The following is a 17763-nucleotide window of genomic DNA, read 5'->3' as shown; positions in this document are numbered from 1 at the left end:
CGGGCGCGCGCGCGCGAGGACGTTGAGGCTAAGATGGCGGCGGGCCGGGCCGTGGGCGCGCGCGAGGGCGGGGAGGACGCCTTCCGCAGGCTCTTCCGCCTGTACCGGCGCCGGGAGGGCTCTGATCTCGCCGCAGTCATCGATTTCTCGAAGCCCCGCGCGCGGCAGGTAACGGCGACGGCGCTGCCTACTCGCTCAGCCGAAGCCTTTCTCAGCCGGTCTCCATGGCAGCGGTTGCTAGGTGACAGCCCCCCACCCGTGTCCCGCGCGTGCCCCTCACGTGCCTCCCAGTCGCTCGGAATCGTCGGCCTCTGCGGGCTGAGCAGGCGCCCCTGGATGGGGGGAGGACGTGAGAAGCTGCTCCGTGGAAGCCCTGGGGCTGCGCGAGGGCTGCCAGGCTGGGCACGCTTCTTGTGAGGAAGAGCCCCGTCTTGTGCGTGCCTACTCAGAAGTAAGCCCCATTAGAGTCGGTGGGGCCTACTACCAGGTAAGTGTGGTAGGACTGCAGTCTAAGGCTGCTCCTGTCCACTCTTTCCGGGGACTAAGCCCCACTGACTCTAATGGGACTTACTTCTGAGTAGACAGGCATAGGATTGGGCACTGGGACTGCAATCCTATCCCCGACTACCTGGGAGTAAGCCCCATTGACTTCAGTTGGACTCACTTCTGAACACATGTGTAGGATGGGGCTGTCAGTGGCTAAATGCAAGTGGGGCTTACTCCTGAGTAGGCGTGCTTAGGATTCCTTGGTAAGGAGTTTCCACTCTCACACACAGCCCTGGATTATATCCACTTAGCTGAATAAGCGCAGGGCATCAAGGGAAGGGGGCACCACAGAGTTGAATTCTTCAGTGCCAGGTTTACCATGGTGCCAAAAAAAAAAAAGTTAACCAAAACAGAGTTTGGAAAAGCACCAAATGGTTTACAAAAACATTTCTGGAGGCTTTTGAGAGCCTTTCTGAGGCCTACAGAATGGGTCATCAGGGCAGGAGAGGCCCCCAGCATTACCAGGAGTGTCACAACCCACAGTAGAGGATGAGGTTGGGGCACCATAATCTTTCCAGTGCTTAGGACCTCTATAGGTCTTAATCTGGTCCTGTTTACACAGTCTGAAACTTCAGCATCTGATTGCGGTAACATTCCTCACGTTACACTTTGGATGATTTTCTGTGGGTCATTGGACAACTGACCTGAAGTCTCATGGAAGACTGTACCAGTGTCTCCTTCCATGGTTAGAAAAAGGAGACAAAAGCTTTGCAGGTTGCTATATGTCTTATCAAGGACATAGTATATCAAGAACTCACACCTGCTGCAAAGCCTGTATTTCAATGGTTCTCAAACATATAGCACCAGGATTCACTTATTAGAAAGACGGTCTGTTGGGACCCACCAGAAGTGATATCATTAACCTGGAAGTGGTCATGGCCAGAAGTGACATCATCAAGCAGGAAAATTTTTAACACCCCAATATGAAAAAATCAGATCAAATCAAGTACAGCATACGTTAAAAGCACAGAACTGTAACATTCCCTAAATGCACATATCATGGTAGCATCACTCTGTATTAAAAAATGTTATATTAAAAATAAAAATATACATGAATGGGGACCCTCCTGAAATTGGCTCATGTCCCACCTAGTGGGTCCCAACCCACGGTTTGAGAAACACTATTGCACTTGCTTTCACATTATGCAGGATGAATGAAGTGGTAGAATTCTGAATTGCACCTCTTTAGACTCTACCAGTCATAGTTTTGAATACTTTCTCCACAAATGAGCCAAAATAGAATAGATCTAAATCATTAGTAATTGTTGGATGCTTGAGATTGGGGGCAAAAGAAGAGCAGTAAATAATGACACAAATATATACTGCAACTAGACTGATGAAGATAATTTATTAAAGTAATTCACATAGTTTCAAGCAATGTTGTTAGTGAGTCTTCTGGACTTTGTATTGCAGACAAAGTGAACGGGTGCTTCTGGAGGGATTTGTTGACTTTTCTGATGTCTTCAAAACATGATCCAAATATCTACTGTTCTGCTATCTACAGGTTCTACTGACCCAGCATATGTATTTTATTCCCTTTCTTTCTGAAGGAATGGTCATTACCCCCTGAACCAAGATTATTCATATTATAGGAAAATAATATGCTTCTGCTTGTGCCTCAATATTGCCATTCCTGATAGAGATCTTGTTCAGGTCAAGTCATTTTTAGTGCATTTGGCATAGATCATTCCTAATAAAGTAGATATTCTGCAAATCAAACACAGAATGATACTGTTATCAGTAGGTAGGAGAACAGTGGGAATCACTAGGTAGTTAACAGGCTCCATGGGGCACAATTAGCTATAAGTGAAGAGAAGTCTGCCAGCCAGTGGCGTCACTAGGATTCGCGTCACCCGGTGCGGGAGGCCTGTGCATCACCCCATGCAATGGGCGGGGCAACGCCCCAGGTGGTGGGCATGGTGATGTACCATCGCCTCGCCCCCACTGGTTTTTTGGCTGTACCTTTTGTTAGAGCACAGATATTTCAGTGTGGTTTGTTTCATTGCATTCTGAATGAAATTACGCATTAATTGATATATAACATGATGGTATTATTCCTACAAATTCTGACTTTAGTGATTTTGAAAACTTGTAGCGTCACACACACACACACTCACCCATGTCAATTTACTAACACCTTATTGCAGCAGTTCTCAAACTTTTAGCACTGGGACCCACTTTTTAGAATGACAATCTGTCCAGGACCCATTGGAAGTGATGTCATGGCCAGAAGTGACATCATCAAGCAAATTAAAATAAATAATTAAATTAAATTAAAATAAATAATTAAATAAGGGAGAACCAGTCCTGTTCCACCAAGTGAATTTTCTCTGTAATCTGCCTGCAATAACTCCCCCAAAAGAATAAGTGAGATTTCCAGCCCTCCCAGTGCCCAGTTTAAAGTTCTTCTATTTCAAGCATATCAAGATAAGGACCCACCTGGCTTTGCAAGTGCAAAATAGAAAACATTCCCCTTACCAGTTCAAGCCTCTTTTTTTGTCCTTTTTAGTGGGGAGACTGCCTTCTGGAGTATATGTTGCGCTCAAGTTCAATTGGATCAGGACCATTCTGGTGTCCTCACATTCTCCTTTGCCTGGCCTAACCACCAGCCAAGGCACGTCTGCCTGCTCACGAGTAAATGCGACCATGAGGCTGCTTCGCTTTCCATAGTGCTCAAATGACTCGCAGCTGAGAGGGAGGGACCTCCTCCTTAGTGGTTTTTGGGGGCTGCATTAATTGGATCAGGACCATTCTTATGTCCTTGAAGTCCTCTCAGCCTGCTCTTTCCAACAGACTATGGCAAGGATGCCAAGTAAATGCACGATACAACTCACTTTCCATAGGGCTCCATGCATTTTTTTTCTTTCCAGTTTTTTGGCCATAACTTTTGAAGGAAAGGAGCTATTTCACTCTGGTTTTTCGCATTGCATTCCGCTGGACATTACGCATCCAACAGCTTATGGCATGATGGGTTAGCTCCTAAAGCCGCGATTTATCGTGTCATCACCCCAGGGCGCATCACCCCCTGGCGCGTCACCCGGTGTGGCCTGCATCCTCCTAGCAATGCCACTGCTGCCAACTGCCTAGATTCCTAATTTCAACCTTTTGATTAGTGCTGTATTTTATTTGAAGAAGGTGAATTTTGTTTTGTTCATTGGGGGGAAAATAACTGGAGTCACTGTTTCTGAAAAGTGGTAAAGGGATTGTGGTGAAATGCATATGAACTTTTAAAAAAAGCATATGAATATTCCTTCAGAGAAGTAGATAGGAAAGAATTATTTTAAATGCTTTTTTATAGGGAGCCTAGTGCAAATAACATGCAAATAATTTAAAGCTTTTTTATTTAAACAGCCAGAATCTTTAGAACTAATTCTACCCACTGCTGTCTTGCTTATGGTGCCCTTATAACAGATTCAGAACACAATCCTAAGCACTCTCTTGGCTGGTGCACCAGCCAAGGGTGTTGTTTATGTGCCAAAAATCACATTCATGGCACCTAGCAGGTAGGCTGCCCCTGTGGGGAGGTCTATGCTGCCTCACTGACGTAGCATTTGAAGCCCTAGGCGGTCAGCACAGACAGGTAAGGTGCTCAGGGGCATGGGGAAGGGGTGTTTCTGGGCAAGGGAGGGCAAAAGTGAGCAGATCAGACCCAGGAGGGGGCAGGATCAGCTGATACCTCCTTAACTGTATCCTACTCACCTGTATCCAGTCATCTCCTAACCTGTGCTGGATACAGTGCAGACCATAAGGTCTGGCTGTGCCAGCATAGGTTAGGATTGGGCTGCCCATTGCTAAAAGCTAGATGTTATAGAGATTATAATTTTCTATTAGTTTCTCTGTTATTTACTTGTTCTGGAGAAGTTTTGGAACACAAGCCTGTGATAGACATCATTTTGATAAATAGAACTTTCAGTACTGACCTTTCAGTATTGCTTAGTTATGTGTATGAACTCCCCTGATTTTACATGTGTGCCTGTAATCACCCCATAGAACTACACAAAGAGTCATGAATCATGGTCCATTCAAATGTTTGGTATATCTGTAGGGACTCTGGTTATTTCCTTCCTTCTCAGAAGCAATTGTATGGTTATCTTTGCTTCTCTGGATGCTTAGCCTTTTGAACCATGAGCTTTAAATATTGATGACAGATTTTGCAAGCTTAGTGTATGCTTCTGTGGACATGCTGTGTAGGATTGTGGCCTACAGAAAATACTTTGCGTACTTTGTGTGTGTTACAGCGCATCCCGGTAGTTATCTCTATTGTGTGTGTGCCTCTCTCTCTCCTTTTGAAAAAATACAGTATTCTTTATTTTATTATCAGACATGTTCTAGAAAGAGAGATTCTGTCTTGCCTATTGCTTTTTACCCACATGATCCCATTATCTTCTGTCTGTTGCAGGAAATTAAGTACTGAGGAGAAAATTAACAATACAGATGACATTTTCAGGATGATGGGATTAATACTGTTTTTGATAACAAAAGATCCTGTTTTATTTCATTAGGAGTAACATATGAAAAGTGGTTACTTGGTATTAACAATTTCTGACTAGCACCAATGCTTAGACAGGTTCATTGGTCCTCAGTTAATATTGTAATGAGTGCAGTATAATTATAGCCCTCCCAAGGAGAATTTCTGTCAGAGAAAGCACTTCAGACCTTAAGATCACATAATTATAATTACCCTCTTATTTCTGCAGCATCATTTGTAATTTCAATTAAAATCACATATTAACTGGAGTTAAAATTAGTGCATTATCCCATTTGAATTTGGAATTCTAATCTGTCACATGCTATAGAATGTGGCTTCTAGCCCTAACAGTTCCTGTGTTAGAAGTCATTACCATACATTACCCAATCCTTTTGGGCTGCCTTGGTGGTAGAACTGCCATTCCACCAGTGCTGGCAGCTGAAAAGCAGCTGTAAAGTGCAGCATGCACTGCCAGGTTGCTGGTAGGAAGGCCGGAGCCTTCCCGCATGCATTGTTGGAGCACTGGCCACCCCACCAGAGCAGGTAAGCGAGCATGTGAGGAAGGAGATGGTGGAGCAGGGATGGAACAAGGTGGGGAGGATTAGGAACGGGTGGGGAGGCTGCTGGGGCTGTGGTATGGAGTGGATCTGGCAGTGATGGCATTCACCAGATCCTAACCCCTCTGGCAGCAGTCTCCCTGCTCCTTTTTCTCCTCAGACTTGAACCAGCTAAAGAGCTGGTGGAGATCTTAGAAGACCCACTGCTTAGTGGGGGGCTTCTGAGGGGAACCTTTCCCTTCCAAAGCCTCCTGTGCCATCCCTCCCCTGCTGGATATGTCATGCATCTTTTCAGCATGGCTGCACCAGCAGGGGAATGGTGTTGGGCCAATAATGGCAGAATTATAGCACAGGGAGAAAAGCAAGCTGTTTATCAGAACATTGTGATTTCCGATTTCAAGATTGGTCATCAAGAAATAAATGTGCGACAAAAGTCCTCGCAGCTCTAAAGAAGCAATTACACTTTTATTGTCTAATATCTGATAATTCCCGTGATGAAAAAAAAAATGTTATCTTGTCTTTGAAAAGCTGAAATTCTGTATATATCACATGCCTCTTCTTCTGATGTTTTACAAGCCATGAGACTTCAACTCACATCAGAAAACTGTGTGGTAGATATGCAGCATTAAAAGACAAATTTAACAAATCTTGAGTGTAATTTTAATTTCCTGGATGTATTTACATTAGGTTGCAAAGGTATTCAAGAGTGAAAAGTTCACTCTAGTGCCATTTTAAAGGAACTGAGGCTGAGATACAGAGGGTGTAGTCCAACACATAGCCAGAGTACAACTAGCACAAGTTCAATTTTATTTCAATGGAACATATTGTAATTCACAGTTAAGTTTTGGTAGATTGTACCCAGCATCTTTACTTTTGCAGATATTTTAGCAGAACCATATTTAAATCCAACAAGGGATAAACGCTAAAGAAGAAAAAGACTATGATTTTCAGCTGTATTTGCAATATGTTAGAACTTGATTGTGTTCGGGTGCAAAGGTCCATAAGTGTGTTCACTACTTGTAAATGTGGTGCTTTTTTTAATCTTTCCAAATCCTGACTTTGAAAAGTATAGAAAGCAACAAGATGCAGGATGTTTTGGCATAAGATCTGGCTTGAGAATTTGTTGTTCACTCATTAAGTCGTGTCTGACTCTTCATGACCCCATGAACCACAGCAAGACAGGCCCTCCCTGCCTTGAGAATAGGGTGGGGCAATCTCCCTTTCCTTGTGAGGTGCTCTGGTGAGTCTTAGCAAATAGAATGACAGATACACACACACATCTTACTGGTTTGAAACTAGGGTGGAGAGTGGTGCTTTAAGGTGCTTGGAGTAGTTTGAAGTTCAGTCAAGACACAGATTTGGAGCCCTGTTGAGGTGTCTGATTTTTCTCTACCAGGTGATCAACGCACCCCTGAGTTATTCCTCAGTAAGTGATCAGGATGCTTCCAGAGCAGGACTGCGACCAGTTAGCCAGTGGAAAGCCTATGGGTTGGAGAGCTATCCAGGTGAGCATCTTTGTATATCAAGTAAGTATACAGAAAAAAACCACCCCATTTCCTTTTCAGGTGTCTCCATTTCTTAACAAATATATGGATAAGTTTAGTGGGGAGAACAGCTGATAACTTTGCATCTTATTTCTAAAAGACACTGGTTTTGAGAGATGCTTGAGGGATGTATTTTAAGTATCCTAGGCAGTGGCATAGCTAATGAACGTGTAGCCTGGTGCAGAGCTCAAAATGTTGCCCCGGATGTTATGTCACAACTGGAATCGCACCTGGGCTTTTTAAAAAGTGCAAATTGGGGGGAAGCTTGCCTCCTTCCCGCAGCAGTTCACCACTCACTTCATCTCTTTAAATTATTTGCATGTTATTTGCACTAAGCTCCCTATAAAAAAGCATTTAAAATAATTCTTTCCTATCTACTTTAATTTAGCCAGTGGCATAGCTAAGGCATCTATCTGCTACCTGGGATCAGAGAAGATTTTGTAGTCCCCCTGCATGACAAAATCAAATTTAATTAAGTAATTACATAAAATGTGTGCCGGTTATTGGTTAGAGACACTGTGCTGGGGTGAAGAGGAACAGTTATTCTCTCCATGCTAAATGTAAGAGGAGCCCCACTTGAAAAAGTGCCTCTTTATCAGATAGCAGGAGTAGCTGTATTATGATACATGGAAATGGGAGCTGACTCATATTAACATCTTACTGATTCCTTACACTGTGTCATAATAACATCTCATTGGCTCTCAGAACAGTCAGTCTCATAGGTCAGTTTTGAGTTAAAGAAACCCACTTTTTGTTCCATAAGGGAGTTGCGTTTTCATTTACTGGTTAATTGGCCATAACTTTTGATAAACTACAGATATTCCAATGAGGTTTGTTTCATTACATTCTGCATTAAATTCTGTTCCAATGATATATAAGATGATGGTATTATTCATACATACCAATTTTTTCACCATTATGGCTGCTAGTGTCAAGCTTAGCTTGTTGCCCAGTGTGACCGTTACCCCCTGCACCCCCTTAGCTATGCCACTGATCCTAGGGTCTTCTCTATCTTCAGAATTCAAAAGGAACCAGCAGAACAAATTTGGAGGAGACAGAAACCCTTCCTCTATTTTTCTCCATTCATCTGCTTTTATTTTTGTGTGTGCACTTCGGGCTTTATCCTATCCAATTTTCCAGTTCCAGTGGGGCATGCACTGCCTCCTGTGGTGGGCATGCATTCACAGAGGCCTCCTCAAGGTAGGGGAACATTTGTTCTCCTACCTTGGGGCTGCATTGCGGTTGCACCAGTGCTGAAAAGTTGGATAGGATTCGGCCCTTAGTGTACAATACACTTTCCTAGGACCACAGATCAGATTTGTGATGGCTGATAAACCATGTTGACTGCTTGAGATTTTGAAGAACCTTGTGATCCCTGTGTTCCTTCTGCAACTTCATAACTCCCTTAATGCTCACAGTGTTAAAATTATGGGCAGAGGCTCTAACTATGTTTTCTCCTTTCTTCTTCACCCATCCCCACTTTTGTGCAGGATTTGTATTTATTCCAAATCCCTTCCTTCCGGGATGCCAGCGTCACTGGGTGAAGCAATGTCTCAAGCAATACATCCAGAAACCAAATGTGTGCAATTTGGATATGCACATGTCCTCGAAGGAGACCGCTGATCTGTGGGGGCAGAGTCAGCAGCAGCTGCGGTAAGTCCATTACTGGTGAGAGAGCACAGCAGCCAGCAGATAAGGGATCAGCTTTGAATTTTGGAGACCTAAGTTCCTCCTCTTTCCAGTTTATTCATTTGTCTTGGATGGATTTAGAGTGGATTTTGCCTCAGTGAAAGGGCTGCTCTCTTTCTTTCACTTCCCAGGATTATGTGAACTTTTCCTGACATGAGAGCAAATTTCTTGGGAAGAGGATAGTGTTGCCCTTAGGAAAATATAGAGTTGAGTGTAGTCAGAGAGGCAGGAGAAACCCTTCTACGTCTTCACAGGCTCCCAGATGAGCTATCAGGTGCATTTTGGTGCTTGCAGCAGAACTTTTAATTATCAGCTAATCAACTGCCCTTGTTTTGTTTTGTTCTTAATTTTTCAAAACCAGACTTTAGCTTATTGGTAGTAAGGCTCTCCCTAGTCCTGTTCAGCCTGCCTTTAGTTATATGACCCATGACCCTTGCTATTCTGGAGCTCCTGCAGTTCTCAGAGTACTGTAGTTCCACTTCAGTTCTGCTTTGCACTACTCTGCCATTTTATGTATCGGCCCCATGCAAAGATATTGTCAGTGTCATCCTACCAGACCTGCAAAATCCTTGCTATTCCTCCTCCCACTCACCCAGCTTTGCTGGTGCCCGTCAGTTCTGACCTGCAACTCTTCCTGCTGCTTCCTTCTCAACAGCATGGAAATAATATTTCCACTCCACAGCAGATGCTTATGAACTTATTTGAAAATATCACGACCTTCCAAGGAACAGCTTCCTTTTTTTAAAAAAAATAAATAAACACTTGGTGTTTTTGAGTCAGTTGAAATGTAGACATAAATTCAGTTTACTCAAGATGTGAAAAGAATTATTTATAACTTACAAGTTCCAAAATTCTGTGCAGTCTTCCTATCATCCAAGCTGAAGGCTATCCAGGTATCTTCCTCTGCCTTCCTATGCACATTTAATATAGGAAATCCAGGGATTTACTTCAGAGTAAACATTCAGAGGATTACACTGTCAATTTCACAAGTCATCTTATAGTATAATTACTTGCATTATATGCAAGGAAGGAGGAAGGAGGCAGAAATGATTGTTGTTTTTAAATAGCTGTGTCAATAGATCCAGTTTGAGATTTTCTTCCTAGGCATTGCCAAGACAAGCAAAAGTACAGGAAAAACATACCATGCATCCATATTGGAAAGGGAATGACATGACAGAATGTGCTGATTTGGAGTAAATCTTAGCAAGCATGTCAGAAATGTCAAACCTCTTATTTTTCTAGATACAGCTTCTTAGGTGGGCTACAAAGGCTGAAAAATGTGAACCAGTCACTTGGCACTATGTCAAAATGCTCTGAACAGAGGTCCACAATCCTGGCTTTGTGTGTGTGTGTTATTTCATTGGTTTGAAAATCTTTTAGCAAGCCTTACATAAATGAAACTGTTTGTGTTATTTTATATCATTCTAGAAACAAAAGGTCCAACAAGCGGGAAGCAAAAACCTTGCTGGAGAAACTGCGCTGGGTGACATTGGGTTACCATTATAACTGGAATACCAAGGTATTGATGAGGAAAATATTACATTTGGACAACAGAACCTCTTAGCAGTATATTTTACTACAAGGTTACGATAGCAGTTATTTGTTGATTTTATTTATGTTTAGGCGTTTATTGGAAAGATCTGGAGCACTGGTAATGTAATGAGGAGCTTACCAGTTTTGAAGTACAATATTGGATAATGTGGGTCCTGTCTGAAAACAATTCAATTAGCCTATGCAAAATATTGAATGTCTCGGTTCTATTCTTGGTCATAGTACAAGGTCACACTCAAAACGTCATTAACTAGCAGAGGCATTACTAGGGTGCAATCAGTTTCACTGGTCAGTTTTGAGTTAAGAAGATCCACTTTTTGTTACATAAGACAGTTGTGTTTTCCTTTTCTGTTTATTTGGCTATAACTTTTTTATAGAATGCAGATATTTCACCACTCTTTGTTTCATTGTATTCTGTATTAAATTACCCATATAACCTGATGGTATTAATGAAAATACCAAGATTTTGAACCAATAGTGGTGTCACACATCCCCGCCGAGTGTGTCACTTGGCAGTCCATGCCCCCTTAGCTATGCCACTGTTAATTAGTTACCATTATTTCTAAAGAGCTTAATTTTGACTCTTTCCTCTAGGAAAGAGTGCCTACTGCAGTTCCAAGTACAGAGGATGCTGTCTAATTGTATATTGACTTTGTAGAGAAGACACAAGTTTCCTGGGTTTTCAGCTTTCTATTGCCGTGCAATTCACTTTTAGTCATTCCTTTTAAGCGAACTCTGGAAATATTTATAGGCTAGCTTTGGAAGTCTAGAATTATTTTCTAAATGCCTTTTTCCCTTCCCCAGAAATACTTTGCTGATCACTGTACCTCATTCCCATCTGACCTGGCTTTCCTCTCTGAGCAAGTGGCTAAAGCTTGTGGGTTTCCAGGCTTCCGAGCAGAAGCAGGGATCCTGAACTACTATCACTTTGATTCATCTCTGGGGATTCATGTGGATGAATCTGAGCTGGACCATTCTCAACCCCTCTTATCATTTAGGTAAGCTATGTGTAGGATTTTGCATGCCATAGAAGGTGAGGCAGACCTGTATCTTTTGTCAAATGTACCTTGGTTACAATTATAGAAGACCAGAATTGTGGCAAATATAATTTTTCACCTCTGGAAATGTGAGGCGTTGCAATGCTGCAGATCAAGATTATAGACCTTAGCAGAGTAGGGGCCAAATAGCAGAATGGACTGGATTGAAGAAAGGCATGTGCATAAGAGCCAGAATAGTATAAATTAAAAAGACCAATTATATGTTTCATTATAATTGTCCATATTTCTTCAGCAAGCTTAATTGCACTTTTTTTCCCTTTCCAGCAGCCCTGTTCATTTGCTTAGACTGAGAATAGTGGACAGTACACTGTACAGATCCTTGCCCAGCCATTCTCTCTCTATCTAAATGCCTTGTCCATACAATGAGAATCAAAGTACAGTCTGCACTGTAAAGTGGAAAGTTGGCATCTGCATGTATTTAGTATGGGAAAAGCTAAGTTTTCCCCAGGGTGGGATTCCCCTTTCTTGCTGGAGGGGGAAGATCCCATAAAGACACATGTCTTCTGATTTAGACTGCAACCTCTGGATGCATTTTGTGGGACTGGGGAAGGGGAGGGGGGACAGCTAGGACAACCTAAATGAGTGTCATGTGTAGTTTGGTAATGAAAATAATTTTACCAGACAAATCTGTTAGCCAGTGTTAGCATGTGCCTAGTGGTAACTGAATTTCTTTCTAGCTTGTTAAAGGAAGCACAGCTGATAGCGCTATATGACTATTGGAAGGCTATGGTTTAACTAATTCTTTTCCCCTTCTCTCTCTCTTTTTCCCCCCTCTGTCTTTGTAGTTTTGGACAGTCATCCATATTTTTACTGGGGGGACAGAATCGAGAAGAAGCCCCTGTAGCAATGTTCATGCATAGTGGGGACATGATGATCATGTCTGGCTTCAGCCGCTTGTTGTATCACGCGGTCCCCAGGGTTCTGCCCAATCTTGAGGGAAAGCCTCTGCCTTCTTGCCTGGAGTTACCTCACCCTACTGACCTTCCTCTAGACTCTGTTATTGAACCCTGCTCCCAAGAGGTCTGGGAAGTCTGTGCCAAGTACTTGCAAGCATCTCGTATTAACATGACTGTCAGGCAGGTGCTGGCTGAAGGCCAGAGCTTCCCAACTGAAACCAGGACAAACCAGGAACTGGATAATGTCTGCACAGGCTCCTATCATGAAGAAAACAGTGAAATCAAAAAACACAAATCTAATATTGACAGTTGACACCTGAAGGCCTTCACTTCTTTCAGCATGATATATGTTGGTAACAATGCCAATGAGGATGTTTGTTATCCAGCTACATGGGACACCAGCTAGTAGCGGAATATGTGACTGAAACAACTGTGAACTCTGTGAAAATCAGTGAGTGTAACAAGAAAACAGTCTTCATAGTCAAGGTTCCTAGCTCAGACCAAGAAATTATGTTTCTATTTTTGTGGTGATCTCTCCAAGGTCATACAGCAAATCTAAGTCACTCCAGTGCTTTGGTTAACACTGTTTGAAAATAGAATACCTCCTTTGCCTGTAACTGGGTTGTTGCTCCTTTGAGGTTTCAGAAGAGAAGCTCCAGCAAAAGGAGCAATTGTGAAGTTAAAGATTTTTTTTAAAACCCAGGGCATGGTCTGAAAGCACATAATACAGCAAATCTGGATCTGGTCAGTACATGGGATAGAAAGATGACTTGGGAACTCCAACTGAACCTAATCTTGGGTTCAGACTAAAATGCCTCTAAAAGCACTTTGTTTGTAGCACCTTAATGTACATTCCTCTGAACCACTAGCTTACTGTCTCCTACTCTCCTGGAATCATGCTGTGTCATCTAGCGATCTGTTGTATTCCTCACAATGTGTTTATTATCATTTGACTGACACTGGGGGTTCATTTTGGGAGTGGGATGGGGCTTTTATTTAAACCCTTCTTGAAGGAAAATAATTAGGAATTGTCTAGTAATTTTTCTATTCAAGATGTCCTTTTCTCCCCCTTGTCTCTGAATACTAAAACTTCCCTGTTCCATTGGTGTCAGGCCATTTGGTTGCCTGCATAATGCAATCTTTGCAGCCTCCTTTAGGAGCAGACGGAAGAGAATGACTTTCCAAACAGGAACAATGAAGTTGTAGATGAAGCACCCAGAAAGAAAATTAATCAGCTACTATCTCTATTGCCCAAAAGGTAAATATATTGAAACAAATAAGGACAACACAGTCTTCTGAGCCCATCTGTTTTAGGATTCCGACTTCCCTATCTGGTTTTTAATGCAATTTTAATTGCCAGAGTGCAACGCTCTGTCCCAGGGGTGTTTTGTGGCACTTTTCCCATGAATAAGCTTACTCTGTTTTAAATTAAAGATCCCTATCTTGTCTTGGAGAGCTTCCCCCCGCCCTTATCCTCCTGCATAGTTATTTTTCAGTATTGTTCATGCTGCTTAGAGCAATTCTCTCACCTTTTCCTTCAGGCTCTGCTTAGCTCTTCTCCCAATATCCCCCAGCAATATAGAGAATATTCACTCACTTCTGTATGGCTAATATCTGAGCAGGTTTTGCCATGGCATTTGTGATTAGCCATGGTGTGATTTCCCATTAACCCCTGGGGACTGGGGATAAGAATAGGCCCTCGGTTTGGCTGTACTTGTCGTAAGAGGCGACTAAACAGCCACCGGGTAGATGGGACTCGTTAGCCTGGGAAGGCAGCTCCTCTCAGAGAAGGAAAACTCTGATCCCAAACCTCCACTGCCTTGTGGCTACATCCAGTTATGGAAAAGGCTTCAGGAGGCAGCCTTGAGGCAAAATCCGGAGCCGGAGTCCCTGAGGCAGTTCATGGCTGAATACAGTCATGTTCTGGCAACTCCTGCGACGCCGCTGGAACCAAGCGTATTGGCCTCTGCCTTTCCATTGGACCATTTCAGCGACGTGGAGAGGGGGGATTTGCTGCATGGGTAACAGCCTATCCTCCATACCTACTTTACCCAGGCTTCGCGCTCTGGAGAGGACACTCTGTTCCAGAACCACCATTCAGAGCGTGACACCATAGTCTTTCGAGACTGAAGGATGCCAACAACAGATTTCCCATTGCCTTTCCCATCTCTCTCCAGGAGTTGCTAGCCACCTTTTCATTAAGAATTGGTGCCTTTTCCAGATGGTAGGCTTATATCTCATTAACAGTTTGAGTAGGAAAGACTATTCTACACAGATGTTCAGCATCTACTCTTATTAACCATTGACCTCCCTAAGATAACACCTGCAGGTTAAGGAAACAATTCTTTTTCTCAATGAGATCCAGAACCAAGCCTGGGTTTGCCATTGAGTGTACTTTTATGTGGGATGCAGTCAGAGCTCCTTGTCAAGCATATGATGCATGTTCATCTGCATTCACATTTTGATGTTTTTAGGCTTTTATAAAAAATATAGCAAAGTACCCACCAGTTCTCCTTTGTAAAGTACCTCAGAGTACTTTGCTGATTACCACTGCAGCTTTATCTTAAGGAGAGTGTCCACGCTGCGATCCCTTTCACCATTCATGTCGGGGGAAGAGTGCCAAGCAAATCTGAAACAAAAGCCCTTGACTTCTGAAGGGTGAACTTTCCTCAGATGAGGAGGCTGGTTAGAAAGAAGTTGAAAGGGAAGGTAAAAAGAGTCCAGTCCCTCCAGAGTGCATGGAGGCTGTTTACAGAGTGCTTGGAAGCCCAGCAGAAGTACGTACCACAAAGAAAGAAGGGCCTGACTAAGTCCAGGAGGGTGCTGGCATGGCTAATGAGCAAAGTTAAAGAGATTGTAAAAGGCAAGGAAGTGTCCTTCCATAGATGGAAGCCATGCCCAAATGAGGAGAATAAAACGGAACACAAACTTTGGCAAAAGAAGTGTAAGAAGGTGATACAGGAAGCCAAGAAAGACTTTGAAGAATGCATGGCCAGCAACATGAAGGGGAATAACAAAAGCTTCTTCAAATATGTAAGAAGTAGGAAACCTTCCAGAGAGGCAGTTAGCCCACTAGACGGTGAGGGAGGAAAAGGAGAGATTAAAGGGAACTTAGAGATAGCTGAGAAATTAAATGAGATTTTTTGCATCTGTTTTCACAACAGAAGACCTCAGTCAGATACCACAACCTGAACCAGATACCGCAACCTTAGTCTCTCCTGACTGAGGAATTAATAGAGGTTAAAAGAGTAGATGTTTTAGATCAAATTGATAAATTAAAGATTAATACATCACCAGGCCCTGATGGCATCCACCCAAGAGTTATTAAGGAACTGAAGTTGCTGATCTTTTAAATATAATTTGTAATTTGTCCCTTAAAACGGCCACGGTGCCAGAGGGTTGGAGGATAGCTGATGTCACGCCAATCTTTTAAAAAGGAAGGAGAGGGGACCCGGGAAACTGTAGGCCTGTCAGCCTAACGTCTGTTCCAGGTAAGATGGTAGAAAGCCTCGTTAAAACCTTAAAACACATAGAAGAACAAGCCTTGCTGAGAAAGTCAACCTTGCTTCCGTAAGGGTAATCTTGCCTCACGAACCTTTTAGAATTCTTTGAAAAGGTCAACAGGCATGTGGATGCGGGAGAACCTGTGGATATTATATATCTGGATTTTCAGGAGGCGTTTGACATGGTTCCTCACCAAAGGCTACTGTGAAAACTTCACAGTCAGGGAATTAGAGGGCAGGTCTTATGGAATTAGAATTGGTTGAGCAAGAAACAGAGAGTGGGTGTCAGTGGGCAGTTTTCACAGTGGAGAAGGTGAAAAGTGGTGTGCCCCAAGGATCTGTCCTGGGACTGGTGCTTTTCAACCTCTTCATAAATGACCTGGAGACAGGGTTGAGCAGTGAAGTGGCTAAGTTTGCAGACGACACCAAACTTTTCCGAGTGGTGAAGACCAGAAGTGATTGTGAGGAGCTCCAGAAGGATCTCTCCAGACTGGCAGAATGGGCAGCAAAATGGCAGATGCGCTTCAATGTCAGTAAGTGCACATTGCACATTTTGCACATTGGGGCAAAAAATCAAAACTTCACATATAGGCTGATGGGTTCTGAGCTGTCTGTGACAGATCAGGAGAGAGATCTTGGGGTGTTAGTGCACAGCTTGATCAAAGTGTCACCCAATGTGCGGCAGCAGTAAAAAAGTCCAATTCCATGCTAGGGATAATTAAAAGGGGGATTGAGAACAAAACAGCTAATATTATAATGCTGTTGTACAAATCGATGGTAAGGCCATACCTGGAATATTGTATCCTGGTCCCCACATCTTAAAGGAATATAGTGGAACTAGAAAAGGTGCAGAAGAGAGCTACCAAAATGATTACTGAGCTGGGGCACCTCCCTTATGAGCAAAGGCTGACACTTCAGGCTCTTCGGTCTAGAAAGAGGTGTCTGAGGGGGGGCATGACTGAGACATACAAAATTATGCAGGGTATTGATAGAGTGGATAGATGGATGCTCTTTTCCCTCACACAACCGGGGACATCCACTAAAATTGAGTGTTAGGACAAACAAAAGAAAATATTTCTTTACCCAGCATGTAATTAGTCTGTGGAACTCCTTACCACAGGATGTGGTGATGGCATCCAATCTAGATGCCTTTGAAGGGGATTGGACAGAATTCTGGAAGAAAACATCAGAAGTTACAAGCCATGATGGGTATGTACAGTCTGAGATTAGCTGGTTGCTCATTATGAGAGCCAGGTAGGAATTTTTTCTGTCATTCGAATTGTCCAAGGATGACAGTTTTTTCGCCTACCCCATACTGGTGAGGGGGTGAAGGTATATTCAGTAGGTTTCATGCATTAAAAATTGATCACTGTGTTTAATACAGTAGTGCATGTTCAATCCAATTGCAATCTGGTGCCTTTGCTGGGGGTGTGTGAATGTAAATAAAATACTAGGTGCAGGGAGGTTGCAGCAAGATGCAAGTATCTTGTCTTGTGTGTGCTCCCTGAGGCATCTGGTGTGCGGTGAGATACAGAAAGCTGAGCTAGATGGGCCCTGGGCCTGATCAAGCAGGGCTCGTCTTATGTTCTTATGAGAGAGGAATGTTTACATGTGCAGTTAGTCCGTCTTAAGCGAGGTTGGCTAACTCTATCCAGAGTTAAAACTCAGGTCAGCTAATCACATAACATTTAAAAATTTGTTCAGCAAGTCTGACTTGGCCTATCACTTCCTTTTGTCCTAATCTTAATGTTTCTTTTTATACCTAGAAAAATTTGTGGCCACTCCCAATTCTTGTCTGATGGATCAACTTGCTGAAATCTTAGCAGATGCAAAGAGTGTAAAAAGGCCTTGGGGAGAGAGAGGTCCCCAATAGCTTTTGCAGAGCAAGCCAAAGATTCTAAATCATGTTATAAAATGAATGCCAATATAATTCCCCTGTTATCTCACTTGC

At 42.9% G+C, this 17763-nt stretch overlaps 1 protein-coding gene across 1 annotated transcript; it reads left to right on the top strand.

The window, feature by feature from the left end:
• Positions 1–27: 27 nt before the first annotated feature.
• On the top strand, positions 28–16833 carry ALKBH1 (alkB homolog 1, histone H2A dioxygenase). The gene is made up of 6 exons (XM_066627853.1): positions 28–168; positions 6968–7076; positions 8606–8768; positions 10233–10323; positions 11160–11353; positions 12199–16833. The coding sequence occupies exons 1-6, from the start codon at positions 34–36 to the stop codon at positions 12620–12622; spliced, it is 1116 nt and encodes a 371-aa protein (XP_066483950.1). The 5' UTR covers positions 28–33; the 3' UTR covers positions 12623–16833.
• Positions 16834–17763: the final 930 nt, after the last annotated feature.

The sequence above is a fragment of the Tiliqua scincoides genome, chromosome 1 (assembly GCF_035046505.1).
Source record: "Tiliqua scincoides isolate rTilSci1 chromosome 1, rTilSci1.hap2, whole genome shotgun sequence".
Classification (NCBI taxonomy): domain Eukaryota; kingdom Metazoa; phylum Chordata; class Lepidosauria; order Squamata; family Scincidae; genus Tiliqua; species Tiliqua scincoides.
The sequence above is the reverse complement of the archived record's forward strand: the minus strand, read 5'-3'. Positions and strand labels throughout refer to the sequence as shown.

Bases quoted from the DNA above. Each gene is read 5' to 3' on its own strand.
- ALKBH1 (XM_066627853.1), top strand. From the start codon at position 34: ATGGCGGCGGGCCGGGCCGTGGGCGCGCGCGAGGGCGGGGAGGACGCC. The intron at 7,077-8,605 runs GTGAGCATCTTT...ACTTTTGTGCAG, and splicing joins TGGGTTGGAGAGCTATCCAG to GATTTGTATTTATTCCAAAT. The intron at 10,324-11,159 runs GTATTGATGAGG...TCCCTTCCCCAG, and splicing joins ATTATAACTGGAATACCAAG to AAATACTTTGCTGATCACTG.